Source organism: Pelodiscus sinensis, chromosome 3 (genome assembly GCF_049634645.1).
Source record: "Pelodiscus sinensis isolate JC-2024 chromosome 3, ASM4963464v1, whole genome shotgun sequence".
Classification (NCBI taxonomy): Eukaryota; Metazoa; Chordata; order Testudines; family Trionychidae; genus Pelodiscus; species Pelodiscus sinensis.
Window position 1 is genome coordinate 107,173,920 of NC_134713.1, and position 22,099 is coordinate 107,196,018.

General features: G+C 40.8%; 1 protein-coding gene across 2 annotated transcripts in view; it reads left to right on the forward strand.

Moving 5' to 3' along the window:
• Positions 1-22,099, forward strand: part of MTHFD1L (methylenetetrahydrofolate dehydrogenase (NADP+ dependent) 1 like) — a 246,840-nt gene that overhangs the window by 82,669 nt on the left and 142,072 nt on the right. For both annotated transcript variants that reach the window (XM_075924433.1, XM_075924434.1), the window contains 2 exons: positions 355-431; positions 13,280-13,420. In XM_075924433.1, the coding sequence (XP_075780548.1) occupies positions 355-431; positions 13,280-13,420 (218 nt within the window). The remainder of the gene's footprint in view (positions 1-354; positions 432-13,279; positions 13,421-22,099) is intronic.

A 22,099-nucleotide genomic window follows, 5' to 3' on the forward strand; every position in this document is an offset into this window, starting at 1 on the left:
GGGGGGCGCACTAGCTGCGCCTCCCCCCCACCCCCCAGCAGACCAGGGAGACGCAGAGCAGCTTTTCTCGCCCCGGAGGACGTGGGCGGCGGGACCGCGGCGCATCTGGGCAGTCCTGCCGCCCGCGTCCTCCGGGGTGAGAAAAGCCCCGTTCGTAAGTACGGATCCGACATAAGTCGGATCCGCGTAACCCGGGGACTGCCTGTGTGCTCATCTGAGTATAGAAGCATATGCTGCAAAAATAATGTATTTTTATGTTAAACATATGTGAAGAGTGAATAGGTGGGTGATTTTCTGTCAATGTAAATGTTTTGTTTTTCTTCTTTCCTCCTTGCCCCTCTCCTGCCTTTCCAGTATTGGATACTAATGACCGATTCCTACGAAAAATTACAATTGGACAGGCAAATACTGAGAAGGGATTTTTTCGACAGGTATGTACTATAACAGTAGATACTGATTTTTTACCGAGCAGAATTTGCTTTGAAACGTGAAGAATATTTTCTCTTCCACAGTCTTTCCAGTAAATTGTTTAGGATTAGATTATCAGAATCTAATTGATATGTGTGTATCCTCACAATGAAACTGGAAGCACTAACGAAGAACTAAGACTAATTCTACATTGCCAATTTACCGTGCTGCAATTTTCTGGCTCTGTCGTGTGAAAGAACACCCTCCCCCCTCGAGGACAGTAAGTTACAGCAGTGTAAAGCGCCACTGTACAAGATCTCCCTCCCAGCACTGTTAGCTGCTCCCTTTGTGGAGGTGGTTTATATAGAGTTATGGCAACGCTTTCACTTTAAAGCCATAGCTGCACTTCAATTTTTGAAATGTAGACAAAGCTTAAGGGTATGCTGCCTGGTGTTCCAAAAGTAGAGTTAAAAAAATCTGTTGATATCTGTAAATAGTAACTTCCAGAGTCTTGCCCCATATGCTAAAGTGAGCCTAGCAATGAAATAATGTATGCAACATTTTATAGTTATTTGAAAATTTATAACATTTTCTGCCCTACTTAAATGTTATTATCTTTTGCTTAGGTCCTCAGTTGAGTTTTGTTTAATGATTATTAGGTCTGTCAAGTGATTCAAAATTTTAATTGCATTTTAAAAAATTTTAAAAATTTAATTGCGCACAACTCTGGCATTCAAAGCTGTATAGAGCCCGGGCTCCACCTTGCTCTGCCTTTTTGAAATGCCGTGGCGGTGCTTCCATGGGGCAGCACAAGACAGAGCCTGGTGTCAACTGGAGTCCCCAACTAACCCTGAGCTCCATGCAGTGCTGACCCTTTAAGGCGCTGGAGCAACACTTCAAAGAGTCAGCACATTAGGAGCTGGGGATCAGCTGAGGACTCCAGCTGATCCCCAGCTCCACATTGCAAAGCCCCCTTGAAGTGCTGGAGCAGAGTCTCCAGCTGATCCCTGGCTCCTAACGTGCTGCTCCTTTAAAGCACCAAAACTGTACTTCAAAGAGGCGGCGCAAGTGGAGCTGCGGATCAGCTGGGGACTCCAACTGATCCGCTTGCATTGCCCCTTTGACATGCTGCTCCAGCAACTTAAAGGGACAGTGCTGCATGTTGCCCAGGATCAGCTGGGGAGCGGCACTTCAAAGGGGCTTTGCAAAGTGGAGCATGGGATCAGCTGGATATTCCAGCTGATCCGTGGCTCCACTTGCGCTGACTGGCACTTCAAAGAGGCAGCACAGCATTAACACCTGCGATTAATGTGTTAATCCTGTCCTGCGTTAATTGCACGCATTAATGCAGGTCAGTTGACAGCCCTAATGATTAGTTATTTGATTTGAATGTGGAAAAAAAGATGATTCTTCATGTGCTTTATTTGCTCTCAGTATAACTTACAATGCATTATAATTTTCTTTATTTTCTCATACATTACAGACTTGGGTCCTTAAACTGTAGACTTAAGCATGAGCTTAATTTTAATTGAAGTCAGTGGAACTGCTAAGTATATATAATTTAAGTATATGTGAGAGTCTTTGAAGTTTCAGCAGATTGCACCATTTCACAAGAGCCAGTTGGAAACAGTTAATACAGAACTTTCTACTAAACTTAAAACTAACATCTATTGATTTTAAATACACCAGGTTTCTTGAGCCAAGGTTTATACAAATGGGATGCGTCTAGACTGGCAAGATTTTGCGCAAAAGCGGCCACTTTTGCACAAAAACTTGCCAGCTGTCTACACTGGCCGCTTGAATTTGCGCAAGAACAACTGACTTTGTAATGTACAAAATCAGTGCTTCTTGCACAAATACCTTCACTCTCCCGCTCATGAAAAAGCCCTCTTGCGCAACAATACTTGCGCAAAAGGGCCAGTGTTAAAAGTATTTCTGCAAAATCATGCCAGTCTAGGTGCAGCCATGGATTTTTGTTGATCCAGTGCCCCAAAATATCCATAAGTCACTAAACATTTCTGCAAGATAATCGGTGGTAATATTCTGACCCGTATCCCCACTACAGATAGTTTATGACTAAAATTATCTTCATTTGATAGTATTGAGAGTATACACAATAATTGAATCAAACTGGAAATTGGTGAAAATGTTCCTTGCAAATATGACGTATATCAGGGGTTCCCAAACTTTTTGACACGGGGACCAGTAAATCCATTCATGAACTTTTGGAGTACCAGTAATGTTCATTTGCATATTTGTATATTCATTAATCACATGATTAATATTCAAATAAGTTGTGTCTGGGCCTCCCAGATCTCCCAGTGCCAGCTTTAGCAAAGCTTTTGATATGGTCACCCACAATATTCTTGCCAGAAAGTTAAGGAATATGGATTGGATAAATGGGCTGTAAGACAGACAGAAAACTGGTTAGACCAGGGTTTCCCAAACTTTTTACTTTAATTGGAACCCTTTTTTTTCAGTTCTGCTTTTTGCAGCCCCAAAATATAAACACATGAAAAACAAACTGAGAAAATACCAGACATATAACATGTCTGGTATTTTCTCAGTAGGTAAGTTGAATTATTACTAGATGTATCAGTTTGTAGTTTCGAACTGCCTGGCTGATAAATGTGCTCAGGCTGCATGTGTGTGTCTACCAGCCAGATAGTTCGCAACTACTTGAGGGTGTGTGTGTGTGTGTGTGTGCGCGCGTGCGCGCGGGGTGGGGGCCAGTAGAATCCCTGTGCCGGACTAACTTGTGCTTTGTGGGGGGGGGGGGGGGAGAACGGGGTTGGGTCGGTCCCACTCACTGCAGGCCAATTCATTGCTCCCCTTGCTGCGCCTCTGGCCAGTCCCACTTCCCCCAGCCCACTCCTGGGCAGCCAGTTCTCCCCCGCTTTTCTTCCCAATCTCCCTTGGCCAGCCCAACTGCCTGCATCCAGCCCTCCTTCCAGCGGCCGCTTCTCCCACCCCGCCCATATCTTCCCCGGCCAGCTCCCTGCCCCCAACCTCACCTCCCCCCAGCAGCCCTGCTTCCACCAGCCCCCCAATCTTCCCAGCCTGCCCTGATTCCTCCATCCAGTTCTGTTTCTGGTGGCCAGCTCTCCCGTCCTTCTCACCCCAGAATCCCCTGGCACCTGCACCTTCCCTTAGCCCTGCACCCTCCTGGTGCCTCCCTTTGCCCTCTTTTTCCCCTAATACCCACCCCCTCACCAGTCTCTGCCCCATTCCCCTCCTGCCCCTCTGGGCCCTAACACACAATTTGCTCCATCCTGACCTTCCTCATGCCCCCAGTTCTTTCAAGCCTTCTCCCAGCACCTCCCCCTCCAGTCCCCAGTGCCCTTCCCCTCTCCCAGCATCCCCCTGTTCCCCCTCCCACTGACAACTCCCCTCCCGCCCTTTCCCTCATGGTCTGCACTTGGCCCCCTGGCATTTGTCTCTCCTGCACCCCTGTCCCTTGGTGCCTTTCCCTCCCCCGCCCAAGCCCCTTCTCCTCCCCCCCGCCACCACATAAGCTGGTTCCCTACCTTCTCCTTCCACGTTGCGGGTCTGGAGTCTGCACTCGAGCCCCGGAGGCCAAACCCGGAGCCAGCCAGCCCCCGCAACGTGCCTCCCGCAGGTTTCAAAACCCCGGGCCGTGACGTCTTGTCACTCCTGGGCGTCCTCCCCGCCCCCGCATGGGCAGCAGGTGGCGAGGAGGAGCTGCGCGCGGCAGGGAAGGGGTGGGGCCGAGGGGAACGCTCTGGGGGTGGGGTGGGAGGACGCATGGGGAGGCCGGCAGGGGTGGTATCCGGGGCCTGCTCCAGGCAGAGCTGGGGAGAGACCCAGCTCCACATAGTGGTGGAGCAGGGCCCTGGCTCTTAACTCGCCGGCACTTACGGGTGCAGGGGCGTGGGCAGCTACCAGGCACGCTGAGGCCCGGGCCGCGGACCATAGTTTGGGAAACGCTGACGTATATTAATTCTTTCTTTAGTTTCAAGCATTCATCATGTGTAGGGCTTGTCTCACTATTACTACAAGAAAGTTAGTGTCAAGTATTTTTCAGTACAATCCCAACAGTTTATTAAAAGCATGACATTGCTAACATTAGTGAAGCAGGTCAAACAGAACATATTGTGCTTGTGCTGGTTAATGCATGGGTAGATTGAAAAGAGTGACATGAAAAGAAAGAGAATAAATGCACAGATAGTGTGAGGAGAACATAAGACTAAAATAATTTTTAAAAATAATCAAAATCCATAAACCTGAAATTCAGGTTTTTGGGGGCCAGGAAAGATCAGAATTTGGCCAATTCTTATTGCTTATGAAATCCCATTCTTAATCTCTTATTCCACAACTGCTCTGAGTTATGAGACAGAAGGATGCAAAATATGCAGTACTATAAAGAAGACTTTAATGCCTGTATTCAGACTAATGTTTTTTCACCTATCAAATTGCTCATATGATTTGGGATATAGATCAATGTTCACTTTGGATTCATACATATATAGAAGAGACTTCCCTTTCAACACCTGCCTTCTATGACATAAATAGAAAATTCAAAATTAACTGATATTCATCTCTGATGGTTGGCTCTGACTGAACCAAATCCTTTCAATTCTTGGAAGGAACATTTTTCAGCACTTAGATTTGGTTCAGTCATTCATTGTAACAATTTAGCTCAAAGCTAAAGTCTATGCTGGAAAAAAAGCATGTTTTAAATTGGGTTAGCTAACTCAGATTAAAATAGCAACGAAGACTTGGCAATTCAGATTTTAATTTGGTGAGCAGCTGCGGTTGAAGCCTGTAAGACTACAGGAGTCAAGCACTGACAGGTTGATAGAGAATAGAAGATGACAGGTAAAGTGGAAAATTATTCTGAAGGGCTTTCAAAGTGAATACAAACAGTTATGTCTGATATGGTGAAGGAGTGGATATGCCAGTGGAGGGATTAAAAGAGAGAGGGGTGACCTGGTTAAAGCAACAGGCTAGAAAATTATTTCTGGAACAGCATTCTGGATGGAAATGAGCCAGGCAAGACACAGCTGACTGTGAGGGTTAAGGACTACTCAGCATCACAGTGACAAACGCTGGCTCTTAAAATTTAGGGATATAATACTAAACTGACAGTTGAGGTGTTTTACATGAATCTCTCTGTCCTGTATTTATCTTTTATGTGTTCTGTCATACTCTGACCTGGTTCACTTGAGTATAGAAAATAGAGTAGTGTTAAAACTAGCTTTCACAGCATAGCCAGAGACCCAGCTAAAACAGCACTCTTGTCACCTAACACATGCATTCAAAAACAGCGATGCCCATATAGAAAGACTCATAGACTTTAAGGTCAGAAGGGACCATTATGATCATCTAGTCTGACCCCCTGCACAGTGCAGGCCACAAAATCTCACCCACCCCTCCTAGAATAATCCTCTCACCTATATCTCAGATATTGAAGCCTTCAAATACTTTGAAGACCCCAAGATGCAGAGAATCCTCCAGCTGTGATCTGTACCCCATGCTACAGAGGAAGGCGAAAAACCTCCAGGGCCTCTGCCAGTCTACCCTGGAGGAAAATTCCTTCCCGACCCCAAATATGGTGATCAGCTAAACCCTGAGCATGTGGGTAAGACTCATCAGCCAGACACCCAGAAAGTTCTCTATAGTAACTCCTATCATCCCTCCATTGATCTATTTCCCACTGATAATGAATGGTCAATTAGTTACCAAGATCATGTTATCTCATCAAACCATCCCCTTCATAAACCCATCTAGTTTAATCTTGAAACCAGATAGATCTTTTGTCCCCACTACTTCCCTTGGAAGGCCGTTCCAGAACCTCACTCCTCTAATGGTTAGAAACCTTCGTCTAATCTCAAGTCTAAACTTCCTACTAACCAGCTTATATCCATTTGTTCTTGTGTCCACATTGGTATTAAGCTTAAATAATTCCTCTCCCTCCCTGGTATTTATCCCTCTAATATATTTAAAAAGTGCAATCATGTCTCCCCTCAGCCTTCTTTTGGTTAAGGTAAACAAGCCAAGCTCCTTGAGTCTCCTTTTATAAGACACGTTTTCCATTCCTCGGATCATCTTAGTGGCCCTTCTTTGTACCTTTTCCAGTTTGAATTCATCCTTCTTAAACATGGGAGACCAGAACTGCACACAGTATTCCAAATGGGGTCTCACCAATGCCTTGTATAATGAAACTAACACCTCCTTATCCCTACTGGAAATACCTCGCCTAATACATCCCAAGATCGTATTTGCCTTTTTCACGGCCATGTCACAATGTCGGCTCATAGTCATTCTATAATCAACCAGGACTCCGAGGTCCTTCTCCTTCTCCATTACTTCCAACTGATGTGTCCCCAGCTTATAACTAAAATTCTTGTTATTAATCCCTAAATGCATAACCTTACACTTCTCACTATTAAATTTCATCCTATTGCTATCACTCCAATTTACAAGATCATCCAGATCTTCCTGTATGATATCCCGATCCTTTTCTGAATTGGCAGTAGCTCCCAACTTTGTGTCATCCGCAAATTTTATTAAAACACTTCCACTTTTAGTGCCAAGATCAGCAATAAAAAGATTAAATAAAATTGGCCCCAAAACTGATCCCTGAGGAACTCCGCTATTAACCTTCCTCCAACCTGACAGTTCGCCTTTCAATATGACCCGCTGTAGTCTCCCCTTTAACCAGTTGCCTATCCACCTCTCAACTTTCATATTAATCCCCATCTTTTCCAATTTAACCAATAATTCCCCATGTGGTACTGTATCAAAAGCCTTACTAAAGTCGAGGTAGATTAGATCCACTGCATTTCCTTTATCTAAAAAATCTGTTACTTTCTCAAAAAAGGAGATCAGGTTGGTTTGGCACGATCTACCTTTTGTAAAACCATGTTGTAATTTGTCCCAATTGCCATTAGCCTCAATGTCTCTAACTACTTTCTCCTTCAAAATTTTTTCCAGGATATTACATACTACAGATGTCAAACTAACAAGCCTATAGTTACCCGGGTCACTTTTTTTCCCTTTCTTAAAAATCGGAACTATATTAGCAATTTTCCAGTCAAATGGTACAACCCCTGAGTTTAGAGATTTATTAAAAATTTGTGCTAATGGGCTTGCAAGTTCATGTGCCAGTTCCTTTAATATTCTTGGATGAAGATTATCTGGGCCCCCCGATTTACTCCCATTAAGCTGTTCAAGTTTGGCGTTTACCTCGGATATGGTAATAGCTACCTCCTTATCTTTAGTCTCATTTGTTAACTTACCGTTATCCCTAAGCTCTTCATTAGCCTCATTAAAGACTGAAGCAAAGTATTTGTTCAAATATTGGGCCATTCCTAGATTATCCTTAACCTCCACTCCATCCTTAGTAATTAGCGGTCCTACTTCTTCTTTTTTTCTTTTTTTCCTGTTTATATGGCTATAAAACCTTTTACTATTGGTTTTAATTCCCTTTGCAAGGTCCAACTCTACCTGACCTTTAGCCTTTCTCACTTTGTCCCTACATGCTGTAACCTCAATAAGGTAGCTTTCTTTACTGATCCCTCCCATTTTCCACTCCTTATACGCTTTCTGCTTTTTCTTAATCACCTCTCTGAGATGCTTGCTCATCCAGCTTGGTCTAACACACCTGCCTATATATTTTTTCCCTTTTCTTGGGATACAGGCTTCTGACAGCTTCTGCAACTTTAACTTAAAATAATTCCAGGCCTCTTCCACTTTAAGATCCATAATTTCTTTAGTGCAATCATCTTCCCTAACTAATTTCCTTAATTTACTAAAGTTAGCCCTTTTGAAATCAAAAACCCTAGTCTCAGATTTATTTTTGTTTATCCTTCCATTTAATTTAAACTGAATTAGCTCATGATCACTTGAGCCAAGGTTGTCTCCTACAACCATTTCATCTATGAGGTCCTCGCTACTCACCAGAACCAAATCTAAAATAGCATCCCCCCTTGTTGGTTCAGCAACTACTTGATGCAGGAATTCATCAGCTGTCACATGTAGGAAAATCTGAGCCCTATTATTATTACTAGTACTTGTTCTCCAGTCTATATCTGGACAATTGAAATCTCCCATGATTACACAGTTTCCATGAGTATTTACTTCATTAAAAACATTAAAGAGGTCTCTATCCATATCCAAATTGGATCCTGGTGGTCTACAACACACCCCAAGCACTATCCCAGGGGAGGGTCTGATAGTTTTCTTCCCTAATGTGATTTTTGCCCAAACGGACTCATGTCTTCTCCATTCCATCACTTTTTATTTCTTTACAATCTACCTCATCTTTGATCTACAATGCAACTCCGCCACCTTTACCCTTATTTCTGTCTTTCCTAAACAGCACATACCCTTCAATACCTGTACTCCAGTCATGCCTAGTATTCCACCATGTTTCTGTTATTCCTATAATATCTGGTTTCACTTCCTGGACCAATAGCTCTAGTTCCTCCTTTTTGTTACCTAGGCTCCTCGCATTGGTGTATAAACATCTTAATTTTTGCTGTTTGGCCTCATTCACATTCTTTACCCCATTTGGCACAGACGTTATTCCTCCAATATGACCTATTAGACTAGTATCCACCCCACCCTTCCTCATGTTCATTCTCCTACCCCCAGCTATATCCTTTCTTACTTCGTTTTCCTCCCCCTCAGTGTTAAAATCTGGCGTAGAGATTACCTGGGCATCTCCCAACCGTCTCCCCCAAATTCCTAGTTTAAAGCTCTCTTAATAAGTTGAGCCAGCCTCCATCCTAGAAGTCTATTTCCCTCCCTACTTAGGTGAAGTCCATCTCTAGAGAACAGTCCTCTGTCAATAAATGCCTCCCAGTGACCATACATCCCAAAGCCCTCCTTATGGCACCACTGCCTAAGCCATCTATTGATCATCATAAACCTGTCACATCTTAGTTGCCCTTCTCTAGGTACAGGCAGAATCCCACTAAAGATCACCTGAGCCTCAATTTCCTTGAGCATCCTCCCCAACGTAGTATAGTCTCCCTTAATTCGTTCCAGCGATAATCTAGCCGTATCATTTGTTCCTACATGAAGGATGATCAATGGATTCCTTCCTGCTCCCTTAATAATTCTCTTCAACCTCCGTTCCACATCTCGTATCTTAGCACCTGGCAGACAGCACACCCTTCTATTCTCTGGATCAGCTCTGGTTACAGGCCTATCTATTCTTCTCAATAAGGAGTCCCCAATCACATAGACCTGGCTTTTCCCAGTGACAGTGAAATTCTCTGGTCTATCTCTAGCTTCCTCTGGCTGCAAGTCCTTGCCATTCCTATTTTCCCTTGTAATCCTAATGCTCATTATTGGTGTTGTCTCCATTAAGTCTTCCCCTTTATCTTTGGGACTAGCCACTCTTCACTTCTTCCTTACCCTTCCCTCTTCATTATCTACCTGCTGTATCCCTTCTTCATTTTCCAGCTCCACATACCTGTTGTTGAGCTCCATTTTTCCTTCACTGACCCATCTTTTCCTCTGCCTGGTCCTCTGAGTCACATGCCTCCACTGTCCATTTTCTTCGCCCAGCAAGTCCCCCCTCTGAGGCCCTTGATCCTGCTTCCATCTGCATATCTAAGCTTTCCCCTTCAGCCACGTATGCCTTTGCCCCATCATCTGCTCAAACCCCCTTCTAAACTCGACCAGAGTTTCCAACTGCATCTCCAGTCCTCGGATCTTTTCTTCCATCATCTCTATCAGGCGGCACTTCATGCAAACAAAACTCCTTTCAGGTACCCCCTCCAGAATCATGTACATACCACAGCTACCACATCCAATCATCCTCCTTGTGTTCTCTACTACTTGGGCCATGGCCACTAATGCCTCTCTGTTTTATCTACTTTCTCACCAGAATCCTATTAGTCCAGTGAACACAAAAACAAACCAAAACACCCTCTCCACAGCAAAAACAAACTCCAAACAAGTCCCAATATCCAAACTCCCACTCAAACTCCCCTGCTTACAGCTCTGTTTGCTTGGCTCCTGTGCCGCTGCAGCTATCTGGGAAGACAGAAGAGAGGATGTGCATTTTAATGATGCTGCAGTTTCCAAAGATTATTTTGTGAATTTTGCATTGATTTTTGCAATTGGATCCATACGGGGGTAGATCTTTATATTGGTAGAGATCTGACTTCAAGACTCATGCTTCTTTCAGTGCTTCATAGGCATGTGAAGAGGGTCAACCTAGAGCAATGAGAGATTCTGTTACCACCTGACTGGATGCCTTGAATGCTTCTGAGCTTTGGCTCAGTGCTTTGACATCAACAGCAGCATGATTCACAGCATGATAGCCTTACCTTGTCATTCAACAGTCCAATTACTTCTTGCAGGGTAGCACCAGCACCTTCCCTGTTCCAAGTTGTCCCACAGCTGCTTGCTATGTAATCCAGTTCTTCTGATGATGTGCCCATAGAACCTTATTGAGTTCACTGCTTCTTTAAAGAGGCACTACACAGCACCAACCAGATTTAGCTGAGGACTTGCACATCTTGTTATGATATACCACGGGGGTGGTTTATAGTTACACTAAAAATAAGTTTATTAACAAAGAACATAGGGTGAAGAGATTTCTAGTGATAGTGATAGGTACAAATGGTTACAGACAAAACAAAATACACTTTTTATTGACTAAATTTAACCTCAGCAAGTTATATTAATAGTTGAAGCAAGTTTCTCACCTGTATTCATTTTCCATAGCCTCTTTAGCTGAAAGATCCACTGTTCTGTGATTTGAAGAGCTCTAGCCTTTTCAAGTGTCTTTTTGCCTCCCTTATGTTACCGCAGATTTCACTGTCTTTATTTCAAATGCTAGGAAGGCAACCTGTTGTCCTTCTCTTCCTGTGAACTTCTCATCCTTCTGATGATTTCTATGTAAAGGGAGCTTCCATTGTTGTTGGTCTCTCTTGCTTACTTTATACTGGAGACAGGTAGACAGCTGCCTTTTCTCCAGTCTGGGAGAAAACTGGTTTCTCCTTTTGTCTGATTACAGTCGTTAAAGCACAGACATTTCACAGTGATATTAATTACTAGTGTGTCACTAGCTTCCATAAAAGACCTTACTTGATACACTTTTATAGTACAGAAATATGGCATAGAATCAGTTGATTCAATTGCTTATGTTTGGAAGTTCAGGTTCCCTGGGGTGTCTAGACCTTTTCTGTGTCAGAGGAAGTAACATTGGTAGTATAAAATACCGTAGTATGTATTGTAATAGTTATGGTGGTGGCAGTTTTTAAATAATGTTACAGCATTCCTCAAACAAATTCCAGGAGTGGCTTCTTTTCCCTTTCTATTTAATTTATATAAAAAATGAAAACCTAACATGCCAAAGGAAAATAGGTATTTTAATTTTAATGATGGTGATATGAACTCTAAAAGCATAAACTGTGTTCTTACAACCATCCTGATAAACTTAGGTGGTATTGCAGTTTATGTGGTGTCTGAAATCTCTCCTTGATCACAGATTCATTCATTGTCTCTCAGTGCTACATGGTATGTTAGAGTAGTATCGTCCTTAACCCCTGGATTTTCTTCTTTTTGTTAGTTCTAGGAAGGCTCGAGCATATGTTTTAACAGAACTGGGAAGATCTAACCATGTACCCCTGTTTTGTTAGATGCACACCTTTTTTCTCAATTACTACTGAGCTAGCTCAAATTAAAGTTTGAAAATATCTGTTTTGTAAATTCATTTTCATTTGTGCTCCCAATCCTATAAATAGTCTTTATTTATTTGTGTACGTACATATGCCTCTTTATATCCCCAATCCAGAAAAGCTTTCAAGAATGTATTTAACTTTGAACAAACAAGTTGCCACGTTGGCAGCACAACTATTCACATATTTAAATTTAATCAAGTGCTGAGAGATTTACTCTAGCAACTTGAATGAAAGTGGAAGAAAGAGGAGCATGGATAGCAGGAGAGAGGAGTTGGGAGGAACATCAGGCAGTCGTTCCTTGTGGCTTGTGCAGATGTTTAAAATATTAAATTGCGGCTGGAGCAGCTCTGTATACAGTTCTTTAATAAAGAGCCAATTTAGTTTATTAAGCCTAGAGTCTTCTCATGTTAGTACCCAGCATGAGGTACATGAAATAAGGGCCTGTTGTAGGTCCTGATCCTGCCATCTTTGTAGAACTGGGGCCATAGATATTTACAAAGTGCCTGTCATTTTGGCATGTAAGTATCATCAATGAGATGCTTCTTTTGTCAGGGGCTTGGTTTGGATCCTTCTAAAGAAGTAGTGCAGATCTCTTTCTACAACAGCAATAGGACTGGTGTTGCACAAAGTTCCTGTGTTTTTAAAATTATGTACATGTTAATCTATGAGAGGGGGGAAAGCACAAATTGTATATGCTAAATCTAAGAAAATCCTATTTTAAAAGAACATTGTCAAGTTGTGTAGTCCCCATTTAGAATTTCGTAAAATATAAATATTTTCATGAGCTGCAGAGGATTTTTTTAAACATACCAATTCCTGAGCAGTATTATAAACCCAAATTTAAAAGCACTGTGCTAGACCATGTGACGTGGAAAGTGAAACTGACTAGTGTTGTTTCACTGACCACCCAATGGCCTGTTCTGTCAATGGGTAAGAAACTTGAACTCTCATTAAAGAAAATAGCAATTGAGGGTTCAGTACAACAAGGTGCAGAGTCCCCAAATAAGAAATGACAAAACATCCCCCTCCCCAATTTTATCACTTTAAACATCTAATTTCTGTTCCACTGTTAGTTATTTCTGTTGTTGAAGAACTTTTTAAATTACTTTCAAGGTGTAATATATTAAATTTCTTGTAGTTTTTCTCAGAAAGTATCTTCTTGCCTGCTTCTGGTGTGGCTTACTACTCTTGTTTTATCTTTGTAGGCTCAGTTTGACATTGCTGTTGCCAGTGAAATCATGGCAATCTTAGCACTGACCACAAGCCTTTCAGATATGAAAGAGAGACTGGGGAAAATGGTGGTGGCTAATGACAAAAATGGACACCCAGTGACAGCAGAAGATTTGGTATGTACAATATAAAAGCCCTGTGACTCATTTACTTTGCCTTTTTTACTTTGAATCAGTAAAATGGCAGATGCACACTATGTCTTTTAGTTTTTAAATTTTGCTTTTAGCAATGCATGTAGAGCTTTAAGGGATAGGTTTATTTGATCTCAAATCTGGCCACAGTTAGAATAGGATGTAAAACTTACCTTTGTCTAAGCTTTCTGTTTACTTGTGCATCTGAAACCAGTTGTAACATAAGCTACTTGAGTAAGCTTCCATGTATCAAGGCAAGATAATAGGGTGCTACAATGAATCAAAAGGCTCCCTTTCAGATGGTAATGTTTGTTATTTTACTGATACAGTAGTCTCAAATATTACAGTGGCAGCTACCTCATGAATACTCACAGCAGTAATCTTAAAAAATGTTCTTAAGTTAGTGATAATGCATTTGAAGGATTGACTTTACACATCTGTAAGATCTATTTTTTTAAGGAAACACATTGGTTATTTTTATTCAACTGTCCGTACAGCAGTCCATGCTGTCTGCTAACTTGCTCCTTCCCACTTTCAGCTATGAAAGAAGCCTATACACATTTTTCTTGGTACCAAATCCTAACCCCGCTATAAATACCCAGAATGTTGTCGTCAGCAGCCAGAATTCTGCAGTGTATGTGTATTTCTGATGTCTAGCTAATATCCCTGTATCTATACAAATCCTCCCTCTTTTCTCTTCTTCAGTCTGTGGGATCCTGAGTGGGTAATAGCTGTCAGCAGGTTTTCCATGAGCAGGAAGTGCATTGTGTCCTCAGGAGTGACAGAAGGTTCCTAAAAGTAGGGGAAGGGTCCCTGAACTGTGGCCTTTTCCCCCCTGGAGATGCCTAATGGCCCTTCTCTGCCCCCAGGCCATGGCCCCCAACTTGCTCCTCTCCACTCCCTCCACCCATTACTCAGCTTAGCGTTTAACTGCTAAAATCTTAAGTGTCTGTGAAGCATGTTTAAACTGTGATTTTACAAAGCAGATGTGGACAGTTTTTCACAGGGACAGCAAAAGGCTTGGCCTGACCATTTTTCATAGGTCCATTCCACAGATTTCAAGTGCTTGCCCCCAAAGTCTTAGGAGATTAGAGCTTTTCAAGGAGAAGGTCACCAGAATTATTTAATGTCAGTAAAGCAAAGTTTTCAATAACCTCATTCTCAAAAACAGGTCAACTGCTAGGACTTATATTTTTCCTAATAAATAAAATAAAATAAATATCTGCCTGAGACAGACACCCAGCATGGAAAATTTCAGCCCAAGCAAGTGAATTTTTTCAAAGCTATAAACAACTGAAAGCAGGGTTTTTGTAATGGGAAAACTTAATAATAGGCAACACTATCAGCCACACCTAGAACTTGTATCAATAAACCAAATTCCACTAATTTGCTTGTCCAAAATTTATTTTTATACATTAAAATGTTTTGACAAATAGTTTTAGTTCATTATTTAATATACGTTAATCTAAACCACTAACCCTCTGTCTCTTTCATTTGTTTCTGGATGCAAATAATGTTTAATATGCTGTACAAAAATGCAGTTGCTCTTAATTTCATCTTTCTATGCCACATATTTATGGTATTACAATAATGAAACCTAAAACATACATTGGCAGATGGAAACCAGATGCAGAGGGGGTTGGAAAGCAGGAGGAGTGGTGGAGAGGAATTAAATATTTTGTGAATCGAGAAGACAGCTTCCACAAGTGTAATGAATTCAATATCTAGGATCTGTAATGGAACATAAAGAATCATTTGCCAAAAATCGAGGTTCGTTGTACAACAAACTGAAGGCTGAATTGCTTTTTGGCAGCTGTTGTGTAGTAGAACTTTGATGGACAGGTGCCATATCTCCATGTCAAATTAAATGGGTATGTCTTAGATTTTAGCAGCCGTGAATAATATTAAATACATATGTAGCTATTTGTTTAGTAAAAGAAGCTTCTCAGGTTATTATCCAAGGATTTTTAACAATTATTAAAATCTATTAGATTTTACAGTGTCATTTTTATTTTATAAGTAGTTTATAGCCCGAATATTTTTTCTGCAAACTTAGGCACCAGTCTATCAAACGTATATGTGCTTAACTTTAAGCACAAATAGGTCTTGTTGAAGTCAGTGGGACTACACAGATGCTGCTATTCAAAGTCAACTTCCTTGTGTTTAATAAACTGCTTACTGTTCTAAAACTTCAGAAAAATATATCCCACGATTGGTTTTGTTATAAATGGAAGAAAGAAAAGTCACAGTTATCCAGTCATCCTCCTTAGGAACTGTCTATTCTCCACTGTCCTGTGACCAATGTTCTTGTAATGTCTTTAAAATCTGTAAATCAGCTATTTTCATGGAGTCTAACCACCTCTGGATCATCTCTGGTGCTTTATCCAACGCTCTCATGCACTTTGTTCTAGGCATTGTCTCAGAGGAGCACAGCTGCCTCATTGGTTCACAAATTGAGATGTGGGGTAAAATTTTCAAAAGTGCCTAACTGCTATTTTCAAAAGAGACAAAGGCACTTGAAAGTCAGTGGAATATAAGGTTGTGGGTGTTTAAGTCATTTTTGAAATTGTGACTTCAGCTTCTAAGTCACGTAAGTGCTTTTGTAATTTTTTTCCCCAATGGCCTCTAGTATAGCTGGAGCCTGATCCATGAATGGCTTTGAAGATTAGCCCCCAGACTTTGAATTGGGTTTGCAAGTGGACTGGGAGCTGGTGGAAATACAACAGTTCAGCTCTGAAGTATTCATGGTGGTATATGGAGAAGGTGGACAGGCACATTAGATACCAGCTTTAGGCTTTACATTATCATCACATTCAGATTCAGATACAGAAATTGTGTTCTGAGTTGACAAACGCATGGATAACTGTGGTCAGGTCCTTGTCTGGGAGGAAGAGATGAAATTTCCCAACCAATTGGCAGGTGTAAGGTGTCGTGTTTTTAATTGAGTAGCATTGTTAAGTCTTCTAAACTTAGTCAAACAAACTAGATTTTGAACTACCTTGAAACATGGGGATTGCCAGTGGAAATGGTGGGAGAGGTGTTTCTTAGTCCTCCAGAGCATTTCAATATTAATATTTTGTCATTTGTTCTCTGAAAATGTCAATGTCTATTTCTTTCTTTTGATGTGGAGTAATGATTCCGGTAAAATAAATAAATGCATTTCCATTACCTTCTATAGTATGAAAGTGGCAAACCTGTAATGAAATACAGAATTGCATCATAGAAACAAAAAATTGCCTTTGTGTCCTTAGTTTCCTTTTTAGCCAGCGTTGAAACATACTGCCTAGCATGTATGTATTGCACTGCTCTTCACGGGGTGGAATCTGAAATGCTCAGCTATGTGTCATACTCCCTATGTTACTAACCTCTAATGTTATGTTAAAATGGTAAGGGAACAGGAGAATCAGAGATCTATCTTAGCCCGTCACTGTATGGTTCTGAGTGGCCGTAATGTGTAGCATAAGCAAAAAAGGCTTTTATGTTCATTACCATAAAGTGAAAACTCTGTGTTAAAGTCAGTACTGGGACTTTTCATCTTAGAAAAGAGGAGACTAAGGGACGGATATGAGAGAGATCTATAAAATCATGACTGATGTGGAAAAAGTGAATAAGGAAATGTTATTTATTTGTTCCCATAATATAAGAACTAGGGAGTCACCAAATGAAATTAATAAGTAGCAGGTTTAAAACAAACAAAAGGAAGTTTTGTTTCATGCAGCGCAAAGTCAACCTGTGGAACTCCTTGCCAGAGGACGTTGTGAAGACCAGGACTTTAACTGGGTTAAAAAAGAACTAGATACATTCAGGGAGGATAGGTCCATCAATTGCTATTAGCCAGGTAGGAATGGTGTCCCTAGCCTCTATTTGTCAGAGACTGGAAATGGATGACAGGAGAGGGATCACTTGATGATTACCTGTTTTGTTCACTCCTTCAGGGGCATCTGGCATTGGCCACTGTTGGAAGACAGAATACTGCTAGATGGACTGTTGATCTGACCCAGTATGGCTGCTGTTATATTCTTACTACTTTAAAATACACACTTGTTTAACTTGAAAAAAATTAATAAACAATGAGTGGTCCTGTAACACCTTAAAGACTAACAAAAAAAAGTATATATACACATAGTATTAGGAGCTTTCATGGGCTACTTGTTCTTCCTCCATTTCTTCAGATGAGTGGAGAGAGAGGCACAGAAATTCCAAAATGTAAAGCAGATTTAAAGCAATGTTGAGGTTTCTATGCTTCTTGCTCCACTCATCTGAAGTAATGGGTTGTGCTCACAAAAGCTCATGATTCTCTCTCTCTCTCTCTCTATGTATGTATGTATGTATATATATATATATATATATAGTTTTGTCTCCTAGGTGCTACAGGACCACTCATTTTTTTAAGCTTTTTTTTTAAGTTACAGACTAAAGCAGCTATCCCTCTGTGATTTGTTACCTAGGAAGAACAATGTTCTGTATTTGATTTCTGATCGAACTAACTCAGTAAACCTGAGATTGAATGGAGAAATTGCTAACAATTGTTTAGATTAATTTTAAATTGTTAGGCATTGGGTTAGAAATTTTGTACTTAAGGTTTTAGTTGGTAAATGCTTCAGGTTTTGTAAATAAATCAAATGGTTTCTTTATACAGCAAGTAAAGCCAAGTTGAACAGATAAAAAATTTAATATCCTTTTTTAAAAAAATCTAAACTATACAAAGATTTTTTTTAAATGACCGGGATCTAGGGAATCAAAAGCAACAATATGATCAGTCATTTTTACTAAGTAGCTTGGGGACAATAAAGAGGAAAAATCATTAAATCAAGTTAAAATAAACTTTTAGAATATAGCATATGAGATACTAGTTGATTGAGCACTTAATGCTGACTTCTCACTGGCATTTCATCTCTTTTTTCCTCTGTCTAAAATAAATAACGTATGTTCTTAGCTACAATGTTATATTAGTGTGTGTTGGTGGACAGAAAGGAACAATGAGACATGGTGGCAATCTGATTTCTTTTAACATCCCTATGTCTATTTCATGTGTCTCAGTTTATCAATTAGATTGTTAGTCATAAATGGAATAGCACCTTCTTTCTCTTCGTGTGAGAAATGTTAGACCTTTATCCATTTTGTTAAACGTCAGAATTTTGGTGGTCTTTGTTTCTGATCCTTAAAATATAAGCGAGACCTTTTTTTTTTCTTTTAAGAAACTAACATGCAATTGAAAATCTAGTCATTGTTAATCCACAGACAAGGGACAAATATAGTATTTCATTACCAATGTCTCATCCCATTTCAGTGTAATTTATTTTGTGATGACTGTGGTTAGACACTTGTAACAGACAAAAATGTGGAAATATCTAACAAATCATAAAGTGTGGTCTCAGGGATGTTAAGTTTAGATTAATTAACTATGGGATTTCCATCGATTATTCGATTAGTCTATAAGGGTACCTCTGCCTTTGAACTGTAGCAAAGCTGCAGGGAGCACAGGGCTTCCTTTTGAAATGTACAAGAGCCCTATTGAGTCAGTAGAGGACTCCCATGCTGGCCCCATGCTCCCTGCAACACCTGAGCCTTTGACATGTACAAGAGCCCTGCCGGGTACACTTCAAAAGCAGAATCGCAGCAGAAGTAGCTTGAGAGGACACTGATTTAGTCCCAGCTTGCGCCATTTTCTGCTGTGCCTCTTCCTCCCCTACCTTCCTCGAAGACGCTGCTGGGGGGAACTGGCTTTTAAAATGGCTCCTCCCAGCACCAGCTCCTGCTCTCCCCCCTGCTGCCTCTCTCTGATAGCAAGGGGGAGGAATGACTAGTCGCATCACTAGTCGACTATTCAGTAAGCTTCTGCTTATCAGCTCGTCGACTAATCTCTTACATCCCTAGTCTCAGTTTCCTTAACTCATCATTATGAGAGGGTAAGTCCTTTCTCTTCTGAAGATCTGAATTCAATTGTTGTGTTGCAAATGACAAATTAATTTGATGCAAACTGTGGTGGTAATAATTATTATTGTAAAATTGCCTCATAATATATTCATTTCAGTGTTTGCATTGCTAGCTCTATTGGTTCAAATTTAGGCTCATTGACAGAGCTGTTGGAGGAGTTCTTTTCAGTTGGTATGTCGGGATTATAAATGAGAGATAATCTCGTGGTATCTGTTTACATTCTTTTCTCCACCATATGCTTATATAGGTCTTTCAGGGACTACATTTTCATTTCTCCACTTTGTACCTGGAAACCTATGATATTGATGGTCATTCCTCATGAGCAAAGTACACCTTTCATATCCTCGGCAGTATTGGCAGGCTTATTGCCCCTTTGCTTTCTCAGTGTTTTTGATGGCCCGTCTACAACATCTGAAGAAGTGGATTGTGCCCATGAAAGCTCATGGTACTAGCTACGTTTTTTGTTAGTCTCTGAAGGTGCTGCAGGACCATTTGTTGTTTTTAAGTTATTTCAGTTACAGACTCACACAGCTTCCCCTCTGAGAATAGGAACAGAAAGGTAATAGTTATGAGGGATTTGATCATTAGAAACACAGATAGCTGGGTTTGTGATGACCAGGAGAGCCACATGATGCCTTACATGACTAATGCGAAGGTTGCAGCTTTCTTGAAACATCTAATTAGACTTACATGATGTGCTGGGAAAGAGCAAGTGTTAGTGGTACATGATATATCAATGGTATCAATGACATAGGGAGGATAGATGATCAATAGATGGCTTAAGCAGTGGTGCTATAAGGAGGGCTTTGGGATGTATGGTCACTGGGAGGCATTTATTGACAGAAGACTGTTCTCTAGAGATGGACTTCACCTAAGTAGGGAGGGAAATAGGCTTCTAGGATGGAGGCTGGCTCAACTTATTAAGAGAGCTTTAAACTAGGAATTTGGGGGAGACGGTTGGGAGATGCCCAGGTAATCTCTACGCCAGATTTTAACACTGAGGGGGAGGAAAACGAAGTAAGAAAGGATATAGCTGCGGGTAGGAGAATGAACATGAGGAAGGGTGGGGTGGATACTAGTCTAATAGGTCATATTGGAGGTATAACGTCTGTGCCAAATGGGGTAAAGAATGTGAATGAGGCCAAAGAGCAAAAATTAAGATGTTTATACATCAATGCGAGGAGCCTAGGTAACAAAAAGGAGGAACTAGAGCTATTGGTCCAGGAAGTGAAACCAGATATTATAGGAATAACAGAAACATGGTGGAATACTAGGCATGACTGGAGTTCAGGTATTGAAGGGTATATGCTGTTTAGGAAAGACAGAAATAAGGGTAAAGGTGGTGGAGTTGCACTGTAGATCAAAGATGAGGTAGATTGTAAAGAAATAAAAAGTGATGGAATGGAGAAGACATGAGTCCGTTTGGGCAAAAATCACATTGGGGAAGAAAACTATCAGACCCTCCCCTGGGATAGTGCTTGGGGTGTGTTGTAGACCACCAGGATCCAATTTGGATATGGATAGAGACCTCTTTAATGTTTTTAATGAAGTAAATACTCATGGAAACTGTGTAATCATGGGAGATTTCAATTTTCCAGATATAGACTGGAGAACAAGTGCTAGTAATAATAATAGGGCCCAGATTTTCCTAGATGTGATAGCTGATGAATTCCTTCATCAAGTAGTTGCTGAACCAACAAGGGGGGATGCTATTTTAGATTTGGTTCTGGTGAGTAGCGAGGACCTCATAGATGAAATGGTTGTAGGAGACAACCTAGGCTCGAGTGATCATGAGCTAACTCAGTTTAAATTAAATGGAAGGATAAACAAAAATAAATCTGAGACTAGGGTTTTTGATTTCAAAAGGGCTAACTCTAGTAAATTAAGGAAATTAGTTAGGGAAGTTGATTGGACTAAAGAAATTATGGATCTTAAAGTGGGCGAGGCCTGGAATTATTTTAAGTTAAAGTTGCAGAAGCTGTCAGAAGCCTGTATCCCTAGAAAAGGGAAAAAAATTATAGGCGGATGTGTTAGACCAAGCTGGATGAGCAAGCATCTCAGAGAGGTGATTAAGAAAAAGCAGAAAGCGTATAAGGAGTGGAAAATGGGAGGGATCAATAAAGAAAGCTACCTTATTGAGATTAGAGCATGTAGGGATAAAGTGAGAGAGGCTAAAAGTCAGGTAGAGTTGGACCTTGCAAAGGGAATTAAAACCAATAGTAAAAGGTTTTATAGCCATATAAATAGGAAAAAAACAAGAAAAGAAGTAGGACCGCTAATTACTAAGGATGGAGTGGAGGTTAAGGATAATCTAGGAATGGCCCAATATTTGAACAAATACTTTGCTTCAGTCTTTAATGAGGCTAATGAAGAGCTTAGGGATAATGGTAAGTTAACAAATGGGACTAAAGATAAGGAGGTAGATATTACCATATCCGAGGTAAACGCCAAACTTGAACAGCTTAATGGGAGTAAATCGGGGGGCCCAGATAATCTTCATCCAAGAATATTAAAGGAACTGGCACATGAATTTGCAAGCCCATTAGCACAAATTTTTAATTAATCTCTAAACTGAGGGGTTGTACCATTTGACTGGAAAATTGCTAATATAGTTCCGATTTTTAAGAAAGGGAAAAAAAGCGACCCGGGTAACTATAGGCCTGTTAGTTTGACATCTGTAGTATGTAATATCCTGGAAAACATTTTGAAGGAGAAAGTAGTTAGAGA